Here is a 15742-nt window from a genome sequence, read left to right as displayed (position 1 = left end):
ATGGCAGACATTGCAGACAGATAAGCCAAAAATTAGCGACTGATTAAAAAATAAACTGAGTCATCTTGATTTCTTGCACTGGCCTGAGTTACACAGGTGTGAGGAATTAATTTAGATAATGACTGCCTAACCTTAATGAACTGTGTAGGTTTTGAGTGCCTTCCTGCCGGATTAGGGTGAAAAAAAAGCAAATAACAGGGTCCAAAAGAGAAGTAGAAGTGCTTACGGGCAGCTGAGCTCCTACAAACTTCATAAGTCTCTCAGCTTGCCCCGTACTTCCTCCCTTGCTCTGCAGAGCTGAAAGATACTGCAAGAACTTTGGTTTTGCGCCATCRTTTGCTTTGCTCTTCAAAACCCTTTGTAATATTCCACTTAATTACCGTTGTCTGCAGCAACAGCTTTTCCTAGAAGAGCTGCAGAGATAATGAGTGCCTCGAACAGGAATYTTTTTTCATTGTCGTAATTAAAACATTTTCAGCCTGCGCTCCCTTTCCCAGATGTGMCTTTGCATAGTTCTTTGGAAGTCAAAGGCAGCTCCCCTGCTGGGGATGCCTGGCCCTGTTCCGCTGGATTCAGCACAAAAGTGCCAATTCATATCTGCTGAGGACCAGTAGCTTTAAAAAAACACATCTCCACATATCTGCCTTGCTTGTGACAMAATTTACTTAGTTCTAGCATCAACATAATATCAGTAATATTTATGGGATTGCTTCTGATTTGATGCTATTATTGAAGTTACCTGCCTCGGCGTATCAGACGTGAAATCGGGGCTTGCTGTCAGCCAAAGCAGCTTGYGGACTGGTCAGGCAAGCGTGGGTGCAATTTTCCTGTGAAACTTCGCATTTGCAGCGTGTTGCAAAGGAGCCGGCACATTCCCATGTCTCCACTCCCGAGGCGAGAGCACCCCCTTGCTACCGCCGAGACGTCTCCGCCGCAGCAAGGCGAGCGCATTGCAACATCGCGCCCAACCATCAGCTTCCCGATAGCTCGGCTGAACGTGCTTCAGGTGCCCGTGACTCACGTTATTGGCAATAAACAGGGATGGGAATGCTGGAAGGGAAGGATATTTGTGAACATTGCCCTTTGTGATTGCAATAAGGGAAAGAACACCTTCTGCTCACGTTCTTTCAAGTTCCCAGACACACAAAAAAAAAAAAAACGACGTTTGGAAACGTATCAACAGAAACAAGCTATGAGATGCTGCAGATACCCTTAAGCCGTTAATTTTGGATTAAGTTCCTGCACTTATTGCTCACGTATCCAATTCTGCAAGAATCTGTTTGATTTTGTTGCTTGGGCTTTCATCTCTCCGCCCTGCGCTATCATCTTATCTGASAAGTAGCCTGCTGGAGGTCAGTGGCTCTCGTCACACAAGGATGAGGCTGGGCAGAGTCTGGCACATGATTTGAATGATGAATGATGTGAAGGAGGAGATATCTTCTCTTATAACCTGTGGCCAGCTCTTCATGGACACGAGAGGAGAGGGTCTCAGCGCTCCTACCTTTAGGCTGTCCTAAAGCACGACACAGCCCCACCACGAGGATCGACACACCTGGGAGATGGTTCACTCAAAAGCTCAAGCCCAAAGGGCCAAAGTTACTCCCCAAAATCTTCCGATTGAACGATCTCAGGGGGGTGGGAGGAAGCTAAAACAAACACTGGTGAATTCCCCTGCACAGAGCACCTCAAAGAGCCAGGGATGACGTGGAAGCTCCTTGTTAGAGGGTAAATATAGAGGTGGAGGAAAGAGTGGTAAAAATAGGATTTCTTTCYGAGGTTTAGAACACTGCACCTGACAAAAAACAATCTTTTCAGTCATCACTTCAATATTTTATAAGTCCCATAATGCTACTTAACATAATTTAGAGTTATTTTGGAAAGGCGATTTCCTTGCTGTCGCTGAAAGACATGTTAATTAATTTCACGGGTCCTGTTTCTCCTGCAATTARGGAAGATCATTTTTTGGTAAGATCTCAGAAAATGCTGCCACAAGACAACTGTCACTCAGCTCACGGCTGTCACCCCGCTCCGTGATCATTTAGAGCCCTTTGCCAAAATAAATCAAAAGATCTGCACCGAGAAGTCATCACCTTTTGCTTCAGACCATGAATGCTGACTGRAGTTCATGCACATCCAGTCCCAGACCAGGTGGCCTCGGAAACCACAGCCCCTGTTTACGCACGTATCCCATCCTGCCCTTTTAGCTGCCCAGTGTGCTAAACCCTAAGCCTAACCTTGCAAAGGTTTTGGTACAAGAAAGTTGACTCAAATGAGCGAGCCCGCAAAACTTATTCTCCTTGCTCATGTAAGGAAAAGCAGCTCCCAAGGACTCGGGAGAATCATGTTGCATCCTGCTCTGGAGCGCGGACCTTGGTGAGTCGTCCCATTCAATTCTAATTTCGTGACTCAGAGCAGCAGGCTTTGGCGGGGGGAGGAAGGGGGGAGCTCTATCACTCCGTTACTTTCTTGCCTGCAAACAATGCATTTTTCAGCGCCTCACCGTAGCCTAGGTGTGTTTGACAAGGCAAGTTGCTGCAAGGCACGTCAAGTTCTGCATTCCCGTGCCAAGTTTTCCAAGCAGATAAAAGAGGAGGCTCCCAAGCTCTCCCATCACAGGGGTTTCTGTCTCCRTTGCCCTCTGCTCTTTCCTGCAGCTCAGCTTTTATTCACCACTTTTTTTTTTCTCCTGCTCTTTGCATTTCCAGTTAAACGAGCCACCATGAGTCGGATCTCTTTCAGATCATCTACTGGAGGGGGCATGAGGGGCTTTAGCTCAGGTTCTGCTATCGTAGGAGGTAGTAGTGGTGCCAGAAGCAGTTTTAGCTCTGTCTCTGTCTCCAGAGTTGGAGGAGGAAGAGCTGGAGGTGGAGGAGGCTTTGGAGCTGGTGGTGGYTTTGGCAGCAGAAGTCTCTATAACCTAGGTGGAAGCAAAAGAATTTCCTACAGTTCAGTTGGTGGAGGTCTACGGAGTGGAGCCGGTAGTGGATACGGCTTTGGTGGAGGAGCAGGATTCGGTGTTTGCTACAGTGGTGGAGCAGGAGCTGGTTTTGGCTTAGGAGGAGCAGGTGGTGCTGGTGGCTATGGGCTGGGCAGTGGATTTGGGCTGGGAGGTCCTGGATTTGGTGGTCGAGGTGGTCCCGGGTTCCCGGTTTGCCCGCCGGGCGGCATCCATGAAGTGACCGTCAACCAGAGCCTCTTGGCACCCCTCAAGCTGGATATTGATCCTGAAATCCAGAAGGTGCGGACACAGGAGCGGGAGCAGATCAAGACCCTCAACAACAAATTTGCTTCCTTCATCGACAAGGTGAGAATTTGGTCTTAAACCATCAGTCTGTGCATATGCTCAGGTGCCGCAGGAAAGAACAAAAAGAAGAAACTTTCTTTGGACTTGGGGACTTGCTTGAGCTAATCCTAGTCAACAAACAGCATGAATTTGACATTAGAAATTGCTGCTGGCTGAAAACTAAGAATTGTCTTTAATTTCCTCCTTGCAAGGATGAGTTTTTCTAGCATCTCGCTTATCCCCCCCCCCTCTGTCTGCCCTTCCACACAAACAGCCCTGGGGCTGGATGGATTTTCTGCTGGTGTAAAAGGGCAAATTCCGCAGAACTCAATGGGATACCACCAGTTTAAACCATTAAGGCAGTCAAGCTGAGTGCCTAAAGCTGCAAGTGCAGSTGTTTGGCCTGCTTAGCAGCTCTCAAAAGATCTCACTAAGCATCTCAGGTGCTTTTGATATTTTGGAGAATCTAGTACCCTAAATTCCTGTGGGAAGATCCCAGCCTTTTCTACCCTATATTCCCAGTTTCTTTCCACCTCTCCTCTTTGTGTATCGAGTGACCYTTCCTTTTCCTGGCAGAGGGTTTTGTGCATTGCTCATGTGGATTCAAGCATATGCCTGTTTTTATTTTCCCAGGTGCGATTTTTGGAGCAGCAGAACAAAGTACTAGAGACCAAATGGACCCTCCTGCAGGAACAGGGTCACACAGTCACCAGAAAGTCCCTCGAGCCCCTTTTCGAAGCCTATATCAACAACCTCAGACGGCAGCTAGACAGTCTTGTGGGAGAGAGGGGAAGGCTGGACACGGAGCTSAGGAACATGCAGGACATGGTGGAAGACTTTAAGAACAAGTAAGAAATCGTGCTCCATAGTCTAGATTATTAATAGCTGTGAAAATCAGGGCAGGCAGTTCATCTCTTGGGAGGATGCCTGGGATTTGCACTAGACTCCCTATCCGATTTGCAAAGATGAATATACAGAAGTGAAACCCAGTCTCAGAGTCATCTCTTGTCTGCCAGATTTCTTACATACAGGATCAGCATTTAGCGCAGAATTTATGCACCCACRGGAAGCCGCTCCAGTGTGACAGGGATCGCAGGCAGATCTCATGACTTTCCTGAAACTAAACACCTGGAGAAGGCAAAATGCATAGCCCATGAGCATAAGGGGCATGCAAAAAGGGCTGAAACAAAGCCATAAACTGTCAATTCCCCAAATCCCCCAAAAGACCAACATGTTTTTCTCTTTTTGCAGAGGAAATTGCAGCCTTTCCAGAGAGACCCAGGCTCATTGTGCTTGGGCTCATTCAACTCTGGGCACCCGAAAGATGCTCAGCTCCTCTGAGGCCCTTGTCTGGGCTCTCTCTAAAGTAAACCAGAGAAAAAGATTTCCCCCAGGGGAGGCAATTTATCCCACTTTACGATAAGCTGGCTGGTCCAGGTGAGATGGAGCCTTTTAAGGATATACAGTCTGCCTCCACCGCTCACAGAGGGCTTTTAGGTGCTTTTTTTTTTCTTTCTTTGTCTTTAAAGTGAGGCAGCTAATTTTACATGGCTAAATTCTGGCAAGAAAAATCTCTCGCTTATTCAACCAGATCTGGCCAAGTGCAAATTTGAGAAAAACACCTTGGAAGCCTGAAATATGTTTATATTACATMGTTAAATATGCAAACAGGTGGATTTGGGGGGAAACAGCATTTAAAGCTGACATGGTGGRCAGACACCATGTCTTAGCTTCTGGTAAACTGTACCTAGGTGCATTTGAGGTCTTGATACATATTATAGTCTTTTATAGATACTGACCAGGCCAAAAATGACCAAGGAGATTGTCTGGCTTTTGGAGCTACTACCTGGGAAGAGATCGTTTTTTATTTCAAGTCTGCAGTCATTTACCAGTCTACTGCTGTTTTTTCTCTTTTTTCTATGTCCATTCGGAGATCCATCTGCAGGGATACCTGTGCCAATATTAGTTAGAAAACTGGCATAAACTTGCCCTTAAAATCTGGGTCTCTGCCTCAACAGCTTACATGTTTTGTCTACTTTCTAGCTAAGCCCTGCCCTCATTATCTGATGAGAAGATATTGCTCAGAGCCATAAAAAGTTCTGCAGAAGCATAATCTGAAGCATAATGATCTGCTCTTGCAAAACCATGGCTCAAGAATCAGACTTTTTTTTCCAATTAAATGGTTCAGCGGGTTATTCAGAGCCATTACTACCGTTATTATAACATCAAATATCAAATTGTTCCAGTATTATTTATTTGTAGGTATTGCAACACAGCTTCACTGGAAGCCTTTGCATAACTTTGCTTTGAGCAAAGGTCACCAAAAATACCAGCTCCTGCCTTCCTACTGGAACGGGCTCTGATCCTGCATGCATTTGTACATGCTCTAACCAACTGAGCTAAACCTGCCCCCAACATTAGCTGCATTTTAAGGACACTGATTTGTATCTGCTGATTTTAGCTGGGACTACTCACACCGTGGAGYGTTTGTAGGTTCAGAATCAATAATCATTTGATCTGCATCTACTCTGGATTGTAAATGACTGGGAGTCTTAGTAAGGAATATATCTGTGAGCCACAACTAATAATATGGGACTGAGGTGGTCCCATCCCCRCTTCCCATGCCAGCTTTGCTCTTCATTTTCACCAAAGTCCTCTCATCTGTTTATTCTAACAGATATGAAGATGAGATCAACCGGCGCACTGGTGCAGAGAATGAGTTTGTGGTCCTCAAGAAGGTGAGTGAAACCAGGAGTTAGGGGATGGATCCTGAAAGGAATTCAGCATGCAGAGTTCAACCAAAGCCAACGGGAGTTGGGGTCCACCAACCTCACAGTTAGGTCTTGTGTGAAGATGTGATGCTGGGATGTCAAGGACGGGCTGTGCCAGCTCCTCTTCAAGTCACTGAAGGGGCATAATCTTCTCCATGACAATGACTATATGGCATGGTTGGAGGAGCTGACATGTGATCTTAAGATAGGTCCTCTGGCTCCAGTTGCAAAACATTTGACTTTTTATAGCTCAGTCCAGTTCCAACTCCTGGTCACACGCACAAGAGTCAGAGCTTTGCCCTTTGACCAAGAACCTAGTTTTGGCTCACAAGCAACATGCCCAATGTTATACTAAAAAATGCCTTGACCACAGTAATGTAAAAATAACAGACTTGGAAGCAGAGCGATGGTCCTACTGGTGTCCTGAGATCCTTTTGGCTTGTGGGATCACCAGAAGTCTTTGGCTTTCTTCTCTTTAGGACGTGGATGGTGCTTTTATGAACAAGGTTGAGCTGCAGGCCAAAGCAGACTCGCTGGCAGACGAAATTAACTTCCTGAGAGCCCTCTACGAAGCGGTAAGCAGCCTACCTCCTCCTGCTAGCACCCTCTAGAGCTCCCCAACATATAGCTCACAATATCTGGTAATTTCTTATATGGCAATACCGACCTCTGGCCACCAGGCTAGGTGCTTTACAGGCAGTAAAATTGCCTTTTTGAAGTTATGATGTAGCTGTAAGACAGAAGAGAACAGACAGGCAGAGACAGAGCAGAGAAAAACGYAAGAGAACAACAGAAAAGCTTGACWAAGAGAACTCTTAGGACTTCTTTTGTCTACATGTTTTCCACTCCAGATACCAAACAACTGACTTAATTTTTCACATCTTCTGCAGGAATTGTCCCAGATGCAGCAGCAAGTATCCGACACCTCTGTGGTCCTGTCTATGGACAACAACCGAAACTTGGACCTCAACAGCATCATTGCAGAGGTCAAAGCGCAGTATGAGGACATTGCCAACAGGAGCCGGGCAGAGGCTGAGGCTTGGTACCAAAACAAGGTGGGTAACCACTACGACTGGCAGGAAGGTAATTTTTGTGATTCATTGGCATCACATTAGCTGTCAGCAGGCAGGACAAACAGGGGAAGGATCCCAGTGTTACTCTAGAGATGAATTTATCTTTCTACATGTGTTGCAATAGGCTTTTGAGTACAGATCTCCACTGCTCACACTTGCAATGCTTTACAGGGACAGCCTTACTTTTCCCATGATGAAACCAAATGCCTTGACCTAGGGCTCACAATGAGCCACTGGGACATCTGATCTTAGATGCAGAGCAYTCCTCTTTCCCTCTCCGCATTTTAGTAGCAGATCAGGTTATGTACAGCCCATAACTGCTCTGTGCAGTGCCACAGCCTTGTTCTCAGTATCATGTTAAGAATACAAGGAAGCTTTGGGGATGTTACTGAGTCCTGAAAACTGTATTTACTAGAACCTATGCACTTGTATATTGATAACCATGAGCCAAGGCTGTTATTCCGGGGACAGCTTTCTTGGAGGGAGATGGCCCTCCTTAACCAAAATCCAAACCAGTACTTTGTGAGCATCAGGTGGTTTGGGAATAAAAGGGCAAGCGCCCTGAAGGCTGTTCACCCTTCCTCGGCCCAGAGTCCAGCAGTACCTAACCAGCACTCTTCTTTCTGTATATCAGTATGAGGAGCTCCAAGTCTCTGCCGGGCGGCATGGTGACGATCTGCGCAACACCAAGATAGAAATTTCAGAGATCAACCGGATGATCCAGAGGCTGCGGAATGAGATCGAGAGTGTGAAGAAACAGGTAGGATGGGGACGCTCCAGCCTGCAGTAGAGCAGCTGCTGCAAGGTGGAGGGCAGGAAGAAGGTGATGGTGATCCTGGACTCGGTAAAGAGCCAGCTCCTGGCTTTGGATCAAGGCTGGAAGGGGCAGCATGAGAAGGAGCACAGCTCTCTCTATCTTTACACATCAGAGAAGGTCTCACAGTGTGAGGATGCACTGCAATTGCCAGTTTCTTGCTGGGGAAGCAAGTCATGAGCTATTAAATGAACTCAGCAAAGGCAAAGAAATGTAAGGGGCAACCCAGGTAAACAACTAACTCCATTTCCCTCGCTCACAGTGTGCCAACCTCCAAGCAGCCATCGCTGAGGCAGAGGAACGTGGGGAGCTGGCCCTCAAGGATGCCAAAGCAAAACTGGCTGAGCTGGAAGATGCCCTGCAGAAAGCCAAGGCAGACCTCGCTCGGCAGCTCCGCGAGTACCAGGAGCTCATGAACGTCAAACTGGCCCTGGACATCGAGATTGCGACCTACAGGAAGCTGCTGGAGGGAGAGGAGAGCAGGTGAGCTCAAGCGTATGGTCACGTTGTGCACTGCTCTTTAGAGAGGGGTGCATCTCCTTGGGCTCAGAGAGACTGGACCGCCAAGTGATGTAATGTGACAACAGAAATCAGGATATTTTTAAACTGTGAGCTTTCTAGGAAAGACTGAGCTTGTCCAGCTCTTGGCACATTTTTCATTAAAGAATCCCAGCATTAGCATCGTCACCCTTCATTTGGGATGCAGRCATACCCCACCGGAGGAGAGTCCCTACTGAAGGCCACAGAAGACATAGATGGTCCTAGCAGCTAATGTCACATCTTATCTGTGGTTTGGCATTATCACTTACTTTCCCTCTTCCTTTCCCAACAGGCTCGCAGGAGAAGGAGTTGGAGCCGTGAGCGTATGTAAGTAACTCCACCTTGTACCCATCGTCACTCGTCTCCCCACCACAAGGGCAACCACATGTGTGCCCCTTGCTCTGGGGAACCAGAAGTGTCTAAGGCAGGTATACGCTGTGTTTCCTTGCAGCCGTCGTGAGCACCTCGAGCGGAATGGGCTACGGCAGCAGCAGCCTGGGCATGGGCGGAGGTCTCGGCATGGGCGGAGGTCTCGGCATGGGCGGGGGTCTCGGCATGAGCGGAGGTGGCGGCGGTGGCAGCAGTGGCTACAGCATGAGCAGCAGCAGCGGATTTGGCATGGGAACCAGCGGAGCGCTCGGCGGGGGGCTAGGCTACGGCGGAGGCAGCAGCTTCAGCTCCGGAAGCGGACGAGGCATCAGCTCAAGCACAGGAGGCAGYGTGAGGATCGTTTCCAAGACCACTACTAGCAAAAAGACCATCAGATAAAGATGGCAAGCCCAAGTTTCGAACGACAGTGTGTTTCCTACCTTCTGAAAGCAAGTGCTGCCCTACRAATCAATGGTGTAAATAGCTGTGCTAGATCCTCTCCCTCCCAAAACCTTCACCCTCGTCCCTAGGGGCACTGGGTGAGACAAGGACCCACCACAAAAATCTGGAGCACCTTTGGCTAGAACATAGGTTGTAACCTCTGTCACTGACAGGACTTTGGAGCGTGTGATGGTCCCCAGCGGTGGCCCTCTTTCAGCACAGTACTTGTTCTTCCATTTCGACTTCACGTCCCCTCTGGAGTCACGTACTTAACGTGAAGCAGAAGCACTTTGCTGAATGGGGACAGCCAATTCCTTCAGATTTTGGGGTGTTTCCAGGAGGGTATTTCCACTGCTAACCGCTGCCTGGATACRGCTCTGCAGAGAAGATCACAGCGGCAGCCTTGCGAAATCACAGTTCCAAGTCCTCAGCAGTGAAAATAGCACCAAGACGCTCTAAAACTCWGTCTGCAACGTGTGTTACAACCTCCAAATGTTTTGTTTGCAACTAAAGATATTTCTAGCCCCTTCTGTTTTCCTGAGATTCCTGTGGGAAAGGTCTATTGCTTTTTGCATATATGAATTGCCACACTGATTTCTAACTCTTTGTCCTCATGGCTATAGCCTCTTGACTTCAGGCCTACCGTACTGTATGTCCAATAAAGAGCATTCGTCATTTTTAAATCTTCTGCTTTTTGACTGTATTTACTTCTCCGCGGACCCAGTCAGTGATGAGTGCTGTCCCCAGCTGGAGTGGGGGCTCTCTGTAAATAGCCCCTAAGAAAGGACTGTTGCCTTGAGGAAATCAAGCTCAATTTTAGGACTTGGACTTTGGTGTGGCCCTAGGACAGGCTGAGGGTGGGTGGAAAGGAGGCTTGCATGGATGGAGAACTGAGGCGTGGGGAGTCTAAGCTGCCCCAGGTCTGAGCCAAAAGCTGAGTCACGGCAGGCTTCGGAGTGAGGAAGCAGAGGGGAGTGGGAAAAGGAAGGTAATTCCCAAAGGATTCACGGTTTAGCACTTTTGGGGCTCGGTTTGGACACTCAGCCAGCCCATCCTCTGGGTATTGATGCAAACAGGGACAAATCCTGTGGCAGACAAGTACAGCTGAGTCTGGCATATGCACTGTGGCAAGGACGGCATCAAACAGGGGCTCCAACACAGAGTCCCCGGGGAAGCGAGTGGAAAGCCAAGTGCTGCTGTAACCAAAAAAAGCAATTGAAAGGGAGGGCAGCACTCAGAAGAGGGGCTGACACAGGCTGAAGCTCCAAATATCCCTCCACGCGCTACATTTGTGCATCAAAGTTACCCTAGTACATGCAAGTGTCTCACTAAATAGCACTTAATGAACCTCAGGTTTTCCAAGCTGCCCACAGCACTCGGTCTCCCAATTCCCACCCAGCTCCAGGGAGCTATAAAACCAGGGAGGTTTTATAGACCTGCCTTAATGGAGGATTTCGAGCAGTCCATTGCTGTTTCCAGGCTCCCTCCTGTGGATCTGTRGGGATCCCCTGACTCTTGCTCCCTGCAGCAATTCAGACCACGCATGAATCCTGGGAGCAGTAATAGGAACCAAGGTGCAAAGTGGGAACCTAGAGGCAAAGGCAGCAGCTGGAACATAAACCAAGAGTGGGAAAGGGGCCATTGCAGCAGGGGACTAGATGAGGATGAGATCTACAGCCCATGAGAGACATCAGTCCCAGAGGGAAAGCAGCCCCATCTCCACGTTGGCCACCATCCCCTGGTGTGGTGTAAGCTCTCAGCCCCTTCAAAATCCGATTTCGGATACATCCCTGCAGATCCCCAGGAGAGAGGAAAGGGGCATTGGCCATGTCTGGCTTCAAGGCAAAAGCATCTCACACCACACAYGATGAAGAACACACTGCATGGCTCGATGCAGGGAAATGCTGGTGCCTGCTGGATACCACTGCACCCAAGTGCAAAGCAGAGGCATGCATGTGCTGGACAACTCAGCATCTTGTCTCCAGCAGGTGGGGGCCCAGAGCAAGGGAAAAGCACACTACAAGGGCTTGAAGCCCCAGCAGTCCTGCTGTGGGGCTAGGGGTTAAATCAAGCATGTGGGAGAAGATGCCTGGCCTCAAGGGAGCGAGTGCATGGGTTGTAATGTGCTGGTGCGCAGGAGAATGATGCCTTAGGAAAGTCAAGGCACCTTGATTACACCAGAGAAGGTCTTGTGCAAGGGTGAGTAGGCTGGGCTGCAGCCATGTAGCATTTTGCATCAGCAAAATATCATGCGTCATCAAGCTTCTGACCATCTTTCTTAGGCTGTTTTAAGGAAATGGGCTGCAGCTTGCAAAGCAGACGCTATTCTCCTTGTGTCAGGCAGGGCATGCCAACTGGGCTTTATTATTAATTTTTTTGTTTTGTTCCAGAATCAGAGGTTTTTGTTTTTTCAAACAGACATGCGTACAACGCATTGCCGTACCATGATGTGTGTGGATCACAATCAACAGTGAACCTGCAGTGAAACCCAGTTATAAGCTGATCTGCCACGTCCTTACCCATCCCGTGGTACCTGGACACCTCGGCAGCCTCCATCAGTCTGATGTCACAGGCTGCAGTTGTGTCCTTCTCCTGTAATCCGAGGGCGAGGATCTCATACAGAAACCCCAGCTAGGAGACAGTGGTCAACTGCAGATCCCTTGAGGCCTCTCAGCTCTTTAATCTGATGGTGTAGAAAGAGGAGCAASAGAAACATGAAAATGCCTTTCCCAGCACCTCTTGTGCCTCCTCAACCCAGAGAAGTCTCCATCTCTCCTGGAGCATCTCACCATCATTCTCTTCTGCTACTGATGCGCCCTTCTTCAGGAGCTGGGTTTCCTGGGAGCATGGAGCTCAGTGTAAGCTCTAGTAAGGCAAAAAAAATGCCCCAAAACACAAAAAGAATGTAGTGAGCAACTGTCAGCCTCTTTTCTGTTTCCATAGGTTGTGTTTTAAGAGTCTGCTCTGGTCACCTCTTCTCCAATAAAGCAGACAGGAGATGCAAAAARCCATCTTCCAATTCTATATTTCAGATTTGCAGAAGCCTGGAGAAGTCTCAAATTCAAGTCAAATTTGGCAAATAATTTTACCTGACAACATAAACAAATATTCTGGTATTTAAAAAATATTTTTTTAGTCAACATTGCATGTCAACATTTCCTATAGAAACATCCTCTTTAACATTTCCACAAGAAATGCTGTAGCTTTTGACTCAAAAGTTGATTTTTGTCAAAGAGCTTACACTCTTTTTTTTTTTTTTAATTATTATTTCTAAATGGTTTACATAGCCTGCAAATGAAAAAGCAYGAAAATGGCTGCAGGGAAGGTACACAAGAAGCAACAAAACCAGCTGCAGAACAATATTCCCTGCTAYGATCTGCAAGGCATGTTCCAGTCTGAGCGTCGCTATTTAAACAGGGCTGCAATATCCTGCTGTCCACAGCGACAGGAGTCCAGCACGTGCCAGGCGCTGCGCAGCGCCAAGTGCTAGTGCCTGGTGGCATTTAGCAGTGTATTGTAAATAACCATGAGGTCTCTTCAGCTCGGAGCACTATGACCAGATACATTTTCCACGATAGACAGATAATCCTCGTTATCTACCAGGTGCATGCTCTAACAAGGGCGTTGTGYGGATCTGGTTCATTTTAATAAGGAGAAATAAAACTTTGTACAAACACTACTGCTCTCTGGAAGGAAACTCATGCTGGAAACCTGCTTGCATGCAGGACGGAGCTGTGGGATATGACACGTGCAGGCTCAGAGCTGATCTGAAACAACAGGAATTTCCATCATCACAGTCTCCAGTGCCTTGTGCTCTTTATCAGGAGAAAAGACTTACCCTGGGGCCATGAGGAAGGAGGACACGTTACAACACTGCTGTGATAACCTCCTGTGTTGAAAGACCTGCTTTCCACGCAGAGCTTGGTGGGCATCTTAGCTCAGCAGACCTACTTASGGATTAAAGATGGGCTCACAAAGAGTTACAATGTAATTTAGGATATTTAGGTTTGTTTGGGTACCGGCATTCAAGCATCAGAACTGGAGGAAGAAGGTGTCAGCTGACACCCACCTAAGGTCAGAGGCTCTTTTAACTTACTACAAGCTATAGGGGGAAATACAACCTCCCCTTTCTGCATGAAGCATCTGGTAACAAAAGCAATAATGAATACGAAGTTATTCCAGAACCCTGGGCTGCATCAGTGTCTCTGTGCTAGCACAGAAAATAATTATCTGGAGAAAGCAGGTCACGCCTACACTTCAAAGTCATCTAATAGTTATAGCTCACTGGCCTCCAGATACTGCTGGGAACAGGCTCAAAGGACTGCAACACCCATCACAGGGCAACACCTATGGGAAAGCTTCTGAGGAGTTCATCCTAATTCATCCCTTCGGGAAATGAGATTCCTGGGCACTCGCCTCCCGCTCAGGAGCTCTCGGAGGTTCCCATCCCCGCAGCACAGGGACACTGCGGAGTTGTGTGGTCCCTCCTGGAGGAAACTCAAGATGACCAGCTTCGTTAACTCAGGATGAAATGGTAAATTGCAGTCAAAATAAGCAGGGTTTGAATTTAGGTTAGCAGCCCAAGTTTAACCCAAAGGCTTTAATTTAAGCAATTAACCTAAATTATAGCCTTGACTTTACTGATAATTAAACTGAGATTAGGTAGCATAGGTGAACCAGCCCAAGTTAGCAAGACACACTCTTATTTTATGAATATATGTATTTTTGCAAGGAAAACATACAGAGGCACTTTAAAACAGCCTTGTCTGAGAAAGGATACCCATCATCCAGGCAAGGGCTTCCAGGGTAGATGTTGGAAAAGAGCAGAGATGCCAAGAGAAGGCAGAGAGAAGCTGATAAAAAACTGTCGGTGGTACCATCTGCTCACTCTCCAGGTACAGAGAAAATGGTCAAATTTCTCACTCGGGGGGACTGAGTTGCCTTTATTGCCCTGCTATAGCCATAAAATGCTTTCTTACTCTCAAAAGAGTATTTATTACCTTGACATCAGCATGGTRCCAGAACTAAACTCAGCCAGGACCTTACCTCCAGGTTTACAGCCTGCTGYAGTGGCATCTCCTGCCTCTGGGTCRGGGACTCATGCCCAACCTTGCCCGTCCCCTCTGCTCAGCCTGGGAGGAAGAAGGAAGAGTGTAAAGGAAGAAAGAGGCTTTGGAGCCTGCTCTGCCTCACCGTTGGCCTTGGCCACGTCGGAGGGGTTCTAACCYGGCCCAAACGCATCTCCCTTCTCTTGAATTAGGAGCAAAAACTACTTGAAGGAGTGCMAACATTATCCTCTGGATAATGCTGGAAGGAACGATCAGGAGGAAGAAAACTCCGTATCAGAGCAGTTATCTGCATCTGAGAAGCAAATTCATTTACATGCCCAGAGCTGCCGAGTGCATGGGAGACATTCCCCAGGAGCTCCCTGGAAACCCAGTGTTTCATCAACAGAGCAGGGTGGGGGCCCCCRTGCCATCACCCCATACCCCAAACCTGTAGCTACAGCTCCTTGTGCTCACCTCTCTGCCTTTTGTAATTACCTCTCCTCTCAAATTCCTTCCAGGTGAGTGACAACCTCATCACCTCCACCCTAATGCCAGTGTGAAATGGAAAGAAATTAATTTCTTCTTACTTGGTTGGAGGAGCTGTAGTATTACCATCATTAACAATGGACTCCAACGCAGTTGGCGTATTCTTTGGCCAAAAAGACAAGTTTCATATGTAAAAGGAGCCTGAGGGGAAAAGAAAAGTCCTGACGCATCACGCTGTTAGTAACCAAGGGTGGGTTTCGGGCTGGCTAACTTTATACACCCTGAGTCAGACACCTGGTCTACCCGCACAGCGCTGGCGATGGAGAGCAGTCCCCAGAGGCTTTCCTTCCATCCCTCTTAGTTTGGGAGGCTTTATCATTTGGTGGCGATCTCCACTGACTATGTGGAGAGCAGAAATCTTTTCAGATAGCCAAAGTATGCAAGAGAGTAATTCCCAAAGGAGCCATAGGCATTTAAGGAGAAAGCTGGCAGCTTGCATCCACTTCCAAGTATTTTGCTGTCTGCGACTTATTTCTCCTGTGAATCAAGCACACCACGGGGAGGTGGGAGGGAAAGGTCAAGCTCATGCATGCARGTCATGACATATGTCAATTGGTGGGCAAAGCCCAACACTGGTCAGTAATCCCCTACCTTTCGGGYGCAGATCCATTGGTCGCAATCCATTTACTTCCAGTTCCCACGGATCCAGTGAGACAGCCCTGCTGAGCAAAAATTGCAGGAGTCAGCCCTTGCTTACAATAAAAGCCCGGTCTTCTAATTGACACCAAAATAAATAATTGCTATTTATTCCCCTCCTCCTCTTTAAAAGTAAATTATAAATGGAACGCATCTGAAAGAAAGCAGCCGTGAAAACAATAGGGACACAAAGCACTTCTGGGGGTTTAATTAACCATGCT

At 47.7% G+C, this 15742-nt stretch overlaps 1 protein-coding gene across 1 annotated transcript; it reads left to right on the top strand.

Annotated features, from left to right (window-relative positions):
* The first annotated feature begins 2713 nt into the window (after positions 1 to 2713).
* On the top strand, positions 2714 to 9326 carry LOC146589768 (keratin, type II cytoskeletal 6A-like). Its single transcript, XM_085315707.1, has 9 exons — positions 2714 to 3304; positions 3917 to 4131; positions 5961 to 6021; positions 6534 to 6629; positions 6945 to 7109; positions 7762 to 7887; positions 8204 to 8424; positions 8774 to 8808; positions 8933 to 9326. Exons 1-9 carry the CDS (start codon positions 2720 to 2722, stop codon positions 9247 to 9249), a joined length of 1821 nt encoding a protein of 606 aa, XP_085171833.1. The 5' UTR covers positions 2714 to 2719; the 3' UTR covers positions 9250 to 9326.
* The last annotated feature ends 6416 nt before the right edge of the window (positions 9327 to 15742 follow it).

Source organism: Rhea americana, unplaced genomic scaffold, assembly GCF_003343005.1.
Source record: "Rhea americana isolate MKP2758 unplaced genomic scaffold, rheAme1 scaffold_435, whole genome shotgun sequence".
NCBI classification, from domain to species: domain Eukaryota; kingdom Metazoa; phylum Chordata; class Aves; order Rheiformes; family Rheidae; genus Rhea; species Rhea americana.
This window is presented reverse-complemented; position numbering and strand designations above follow the sequence as displayed.